Raw genomic sequence first — 7,113 nt, 5'->3', positions numbered from 1 at the left:
CCCTCTAATACTGCCACCTAAATATTTTCTTAACTCTTCTTGAACTGCGCTGTTGGGTTAAGGGCTTGTAAGTAAGCATTTCACTGTAAAGTCCACACTTGTTGTATTTGGCACATGTGACAAATAAAGTTTGATTTGATTTGACCTCCTGGTTCAGAGCTCTAAATTCAACAGAGAGGAAGTCACCATCATTCTAGAGATAGAGTGCCACCAAGTGGTAGGATTTGAATATGCATGGGTACATGTCTGCAGGTGCCTCCTCAATAGAACTTTGTGAAATCGCCCATAAAACTCCATGGGCCCAAAACGTGAAAATCTTCCAACGTATAGAGGAACCAGACAAGTATGTATACTATTGTATGTTTTTCTGTAGTGCACCCATTGAAAGGAATCAAAAATAATCTTTGCTAATGGAACTTTTCCCACTTTCTCTTTTCCTCCTTACTTTCCCTCCTTTTTCTGCCATTCCTGTTTCAGTGTTGCTGGCTGTTTGTTCTGCAGCTCTTACATAAGGGTTTGAACTCCTGAATAGTTGGCAACAAACTACTGAAGGAAAGGACAGAATAAATAAAAGAGGGAGAAATAGAGAAAAAATAAAGAGGGGAAGGGGAGTAGCACAAGCAAATATTTAATTACGGAAAGAGAGGGAGAGAGAAAGAGAAACCTCAAATATCATAAATCTTTAAGTTAATTTCGGATTTGATTCGAATAGCAAAACAAAACTCTGGCTTGAAAGAATTTAAACCGGAGGTGAACTTTGGAAGGAGCATGCTGCCAGTGTCCCACAGCCTCCTAGTGTCTGTCACAGTCCTGCTGTAGCTGCCTCCTACCATGCTACTATCTCTGGATTGTCTGGACCTGAAGAGCTGCCTGCTTGTGATCTTTCTGTTCCTACTGCTGGTGGACTTCCTGAAGCACAGAAACCCACCTGAGTTCCCTCCTGGACCATGGCCTCTACCTTTCCTGGGAAATGTCTTCATTGGGTTTGGCTACCAGGACATCGACAAGGTAACAGTTGGATACTATATTACACGGACTTATACCTTAGGCTATACGGTAATGACATATACAGTACCAGTCAAAAGTATGGACACATCTACTCATTCCAGGGTTTTTCTTTCTTTTTACTATTTTCAACATTGTAGACTAATAGTCAATCAATCAATCAAATGTTTTTATAAAGCCCTTCTTACATCAGCTGATGTCACAAAGTGCTGTACAGAAACCCAGCCTAAAACCACAAACAGCAAGCAATGCAGGTGTACAAGCACGGTGGCTAGGATAAACTCCCTAGAAAGGCCAGAACCTAGGAAGAAACGTAGAGAGGAACCAGGCTATGAGGGGTGGTCAGTCCTCTTCTGGCTGTGCCGGGTGGAGATTATAACAGAACATGGCCAAGATGTTCAAATGTTCATAGATGACCAGCAGGGTCAAATAATAATAATCACAGTGGTTGTCGAGGGTGCAACAGGTCAGCACCTCAGGAGTAAATGTCAGTTGGCTTTTCATAGCTGATCATTCAGAGTATCTCTACCGCTCCTGCTGTCTCTAGAGAGTTGAAAACAACAGGTCTGGGCAGGTAGCACATCCGGTGAACAGGTCAGGGTTCCATAGCCGCAGGCAGAACAGTTGAAACTGGAGCAGCAGCACGGCCAGGTGGACTGGGGACAGCAAGGAGTCATCAGGCCAGGTAGTCCTGAGTCATCATCCTAGGGCTCAGGTCCTCCGAGAGAGAGAAAGAAAGAGAGAAAAAGAGAGAGAGAATTAGAGAGCATACTTAAATTCACACAGGACACCGGATAAGACAGGAGAAAAACTCTAGATATAACAGACTGACCCTAGCCCCCCGACACAAACTACTGCAGCATAAATACTGGAGGCTGAGACAGGAGGGATCAGGAGACACTGTGGCCCCGTCCGACTATACCCCCAGACAGGGCCAAACAGGCAGGATATAACCCCACCCACTTTGCCAAAGCACAGCCCCCACACCACTAGAGGGATATCTTCATCCTTACCATCCTGAGACAAGGCCGAGTATAGCCCACGAAGATCTCCCCCACGGCACAACCCAAGGGTGCGCCAACCCGGACAGGAAGATCACGTCAGTGACTCAACCCACTCAAGTGACGCACCCCTCCTAGGGACGGCATGGAAGAGCACCAGTAAGCCTCTGACTCAGCCCCTGTAATAGGGTTAGAGGTAGAGAATCCCAGTGGAGAGTGGGGAACAGGCCAGGCAGGGACAGCAAGGGCGGTTCGTTGCTCCAGTACCTTTCCATTCACCTTCACACTCCTGGGCCAGACTACACTCAATCATAGGACCTAATAGTGAAGACATCAACACTTTGAAATAACACATATAATCATGTAGTAACCAAAAAAGTGTTAAACAAATCAAAATATATTTTATACAGTTGAAGTCAGAAGTTTACAAACGCCAAATAAACTCAGAATAAAAAGAAACGTCCTCTCACTGTCAACTGCGTTTATTTTCAGCAAACTTAACATGTGTAAATATTTGTATGAACATAACAAGACTCAACAACTGAGACATAAACTGAACCAGTTCCACAGACATGTGACTAACAGAAATGGAATAATGTGTCCCTGAACAAAGGGGGGGTCAAAAACAAAAGTAACAGTCAGCATCTGGTGTGGCCACCAGCTGCATTGAGTACTGCAGTGCATCTCCTCCTCATGGACTGCACCAGATTTGCCAGTGTTTGCTGTGAGATGTTACCCCACTCTTCCACCAAGGCATCTGCAAGTCCTCCGATCCAACAGGTCCCAGACGTGCTCAATGGGATTGAGATCCGGGCTCTTCGCTGGCCATGGCAGAACACTGACATTCCTGTCTTGCAGGAAATCACACACAGAACGAGCAGTATGGCTGGTGGCATTGTCATGCTGGAGGGTCATGTCAGGATGAGCCTGCAGGAAGGGTAGCACATAAGGGAGGAAGATATCTTCCCTGTAACGCACAGCGTTGAGATTGCCTACAATGACAACATGCTCAGTCCGATGATGCTGTGACACACCGCCCCAGACCATGACGGACCCTCCACCTCAAAAATCGATCCCGCTCCAGAGTACAGGCCTCGGTGTAACGCTCATTCCTTCGACGATAAATGACAATCTGACCATCATCCCTGGTGAGACAGAGCCGCAACTCATCAGTGAAGAGCACTTTTTGCCAGTCCTGTCTGGTCCAGCGACGATGGGTTTGTGCCCATAGGCGACGTTGTTGCCGGTGATGTCTGGTGAGGACCTGCCTTACAACAGGCCTACAAGCCCTCAGTTCAGTCTCTCTCAGCCTATTGCGAACAGTCTGAGCACTGATGTAGGGATTGTGCGTTCCTGGTGTAACTCGGGCAGTTGTTGTTGCCATCCTGTACCTGTCCCGCAGGTGTGATGTTCGGATGTACCGATCCTGTGCGGTTGTTGTTTTTTATTTTTATTTTTATTTCACCTTTATTTAACCAGGTAGGCAAGTTGAGAACAAGCTCTCATTTACAATTGCGACCTGGCCAAGATAAAGCAAAGCAGTTCGACACATACAACAACACAGAGTTACACATGGAGTAAAACAAACATACAGTCAATAATACAGTAGAAAAATAAGTCTATATACAATGTGAGCAAATGAGGTGAGATAAGGGAGGTAAAGGCAAAAAAGGCCATGGTGGCAAAGTAAATACAATATAGCAAGTAAAACACTGGAATGGTAGATTTGTAGTGGAAGAAAGTGCAAAGTAGAAATAGAAATAATGGGGTGCAAAGGAGCAAAATAAATAAATAAATACAGTAGGGGAAGAGGTAGATGTTTGGGCTAAATTATAGATGGGCTATGTACAGGTGCAGTGATCTGTGAGCTGCTCTGACAGCTAGTGCTTAAAGCTAGTGAGGGAGATAAGTGTTTCCAGTTTCAGAGATGTTTGTAGTTCGTTCCAGTCATTGGCAGCAGAGAACTGGAAGGAGAGACGGCCAAAGGAGGAATTGGCTTTGGGGGTGACCAGAGGGATATACCTGCTGGAGTGCGTGCTACAGGTGGGTGCTGCTATGGTGACCAGTGAGCGGAGATAAGGGGGGACTTTACCTAGCAGGGTCTTGTAGATGACCTGGAGCCAGTGGGTTTGGCGACGAGTATGAAGCGAGGGCCAGCCAACGAGAGCGTACAGGTCGCAGTGGTCGGTAGTATATGGGGCTTTGGTGACAAAACGGATGGCACTGTGATAGACTGCATCCAGTTTAATGAGTAGGGTATTGGAGGCTATTTTGTAAATGACATCGCCGAAGTCGAGGATCGGTAGGATGGTCAGTTTTACAAGGGTATTTTTGGCAGCATGAGTGAAGGATGCTTTGTTGCGAAATATGAAGCCAATTCTAGATTTAACTTTGGATTGGAGATGTTTGATGTGAGTCTGGAAGGAGAGCTTACAGTCTAACCAGACACTAGTTGTCCACATATTCTAAGTCAGAACCGTCCAGTTATGTGTAGTGATGTAGTAGTGATGCTGGACGGGCGGGCAGGTGCAGGCAGCGATCGGTTGAAGAGCATGCATTTAGTTTTACTTGTATTTAAGAGCAGTTGGAGGCCACGGAAGGAGAGTTGTATGGCATTGAAGCTCGTCTGGAGGTTAGTTAACACAGTGTCCAAAGAAGGGCCAGAAGTATACAGAATGGTGCCGTCTGCGTAGAGGTGGATCAGAGACTCACCAGCAGCAAGAGCGACATCATTGATGTATACAGAGAAAAGAGTTGGCCCAAGAATTGAACCCTGTGGCACCCCCATAGAGACTACCAGAGGCCCGGACAACAGGCCATCCGATTTGACACACTGAACTCTATCAGAGTAGTAGTTGGTGAACCAGGCGAGGCAATCATTTGAGAAACCAAGGCTATTGAGTCTGCCGATGAGGATGTGGTGATTGACAGAGTCGAAAGCCTTGGCCAGGTCAATGAATACGGCAGCACAGTATTGTTTCTTATCGATGGCGGTTACGATGTCGTTTAGGACCTTGAGCGTGGCGGTAATCTGTTTGTTGACTTGGCTTTCAAAGACCTTAGAAAGGCAGGGTAGGATAGATATAGGTCTGTAGCAGTTTGGGTCAAGAGTGTCCCCTCCTTTGAAGAGGGGGATGACAGCAGCTGCTTTCCAATCTTTGGGAATCTCAGACGACACGAAAGAGAGGTTGTACAGGCTTGTAATAGGGGTTGCAACAATTTCAGCAGATAATTTTAGAAAGGGTCCAGATTGTCTAGCCCGGCTGATTTGTAGGCATCCAGATTTGGCAGCACTTTCAGAACATCAGCTGACTGGATTTGGGAGAAGGAGAAATGGGGAAGGCTTGAGCGAGTAGCTATGGGGGGTGCAGTGCTGTTGACCGTGGTAGGGGTAGCCAGGTGGAAAGCATGGCCAGCCGTAGAAAAATGCTTATTGAAATTCTCAATTATAGTGGATTTATCGGAGGTGACAGAATTTCCTATCCTCAGTGCAGTGGGCAGCTGGGAGGAGGTGTTCTTATTCTCCATGGACTTCACAGTGTCCCAGAACTTTTTTGAATTTGTGTTGCAGGAAGCAAATTTCTGCTTGAAAAACGTTTCTCCCGCTGTACCTGTATCGATAAGTCGTCACTCTCTTACTTTTATAAAGACATCTGGCATTCCAGACTTTATTCACCGTTTTATTTCTTCACTGCGAGGACGATCAGCTGTCCATCCTGTCTCCCTGTAGTGCTGTCTTAGTACGGACATTGCAATTTATTGCCTTGGCCACATCTGCAGTCCTCATGCCTCCTTGCAGCATGCCTAAGGCACGTTCACGCAGATGAGCAGGGATCCTGGGCATATTTCTTTTGGTGTTTTTCAGAGTCAGTAGAAAGGCCTCTGTAATGTCCAAAGTTTTCATAACTGTGACCTTAATTGCCTACCGTCTGTAAGGGTTAGTGTCTTAATGACCGTTCCACAGGTGCATGTTCATTAATTGTTTATGGTTCATTGAACAAGCATGGGAAACAGTGTTTAAACCCTTTACAAGGAAGATCTGTGAAATTATTTGGATTTTTAAGAATTATCTTTAAAAGATAGTGTCCTGAAAAAGAGACGTTTCTTTTTTTGCTGAGTTTACATTTAAACTTTTTTTTTTTACATTTAAAAAGTTTATATTTCCATTTTTCACAATTCCTGACATTTAATCCTAGTAAAAGTTTCCTGTCTTAGGTCAGTTAGGATCACCACTTTCTTTTAAGAATGTGAAATGTCAGAATAATAGTAGAGAGAATTATTTATTTAAGCTTTTATTTCTTTCATCACATTCCCAGTGGGTCAGAAGTTTACATACACTCAATTAGTATTTGGTAACATTGCCTTTAAATTGTTTAACTTGGGTCAAACATTTTGGGTAGCCTTCCACAAGCTTCCCACAATAAGTTGGATGAATTTTGGCCTATTCCTCCTGACAGAGCTGGTGTAACTGAGTAAGGTTTGTAGGCCTCCTTGTTCTCACACACCTTTTCAGTTCTGCCCACAAATGTTCTATAGGATTGAGGTCAGGGCTTTGTGATGGCCACTCCAATAACTTGACTTTGTTGTCCTTAAGCCATTTTGCCACAACTTTGGAAGTATGCTTGTGGTCATTATCCATTTGGAAGACCCATTTGCGACCAAGCTTTAACTTCCTGACTGATGTCTTGAGATGTTGCTTCAATATAGCCACATAACTTTCCAGCCTCATGATGCCATCTATTTTGTGAAGTGCACCAGTCCCTCCTGTAGCAAAGCACCCCCACAACATGTTGCTGCCACCCCCGTGCTTCACGGTTGGGATGGTGTTCTTCGGCTTGCAAGCCTCCCCCTTTTTCCTCCAAACATAACGATGGTCATTATGGCCAAACAGTTCTATTTTTGTTTCATCAGACCAGAGGACATTGATCCAAAAAGTACGATCTTGGTCCCCATGTGCAGTTGCAAACCGTAGTCTGTCTTTTTTATGGCGGTTTTGGAGCAGTGGCTTCTTCTTTGCTGAGCGGCCTTTCAGGTTATGTCGATATAGGACTCGTTTTGCTGTGGATATAGATCATTTTGTACCCGTTTCCTCCAGCATCTTCACAAG

The 7,113-nt window shown here is 45.1% G+C and overlaps 1 protein-coding gene across 2 annotated transcripts in view; it reads left to right on the top strand.

Moving 5' to 3' along the window:
- The first annotated feature begins 494 nt into the window (after positions 1-494).
- The window catches only part of LOC106569401 (cytochrome P450 2J2), a 15,976-nt gene continuing 9,357 nt past the window's right edge, over positions 495-7,113 (top strand). The window contains exon 1 of one of the 2 annotated variants that reach the window (XM_014140737.2): positions 495-1,008. In XM_014140737.2, the coding sequence (XP_013996212.2) occupies positions 832-1,008 (177 nt within the window). In that variant the 5' untranslated portion in view covers positions 495-831. The remainder of the gene's footprint in view (positions 1,009-7,113) is intronic. The other variant, XM_014140736.2, reaches the window with a different exon arrangement.

This window comes from Salmo salar, chromosome ssa14, assembly GCF_905237065.1.
Source record: "Salmo salar chromosome ssa14, Ssal_v3.1, whole genome shotgun sequence".
NCBI lineage: Eukaryota > Metazoa > Chordata > Actinopteri > Salmoniformes > Salmonidae > Salmo > Salmo salar.
Note: the sequence above shows the minus strand (reverse complement) of the source record. Positions and strands in the feature narration are given on the sequence as shown.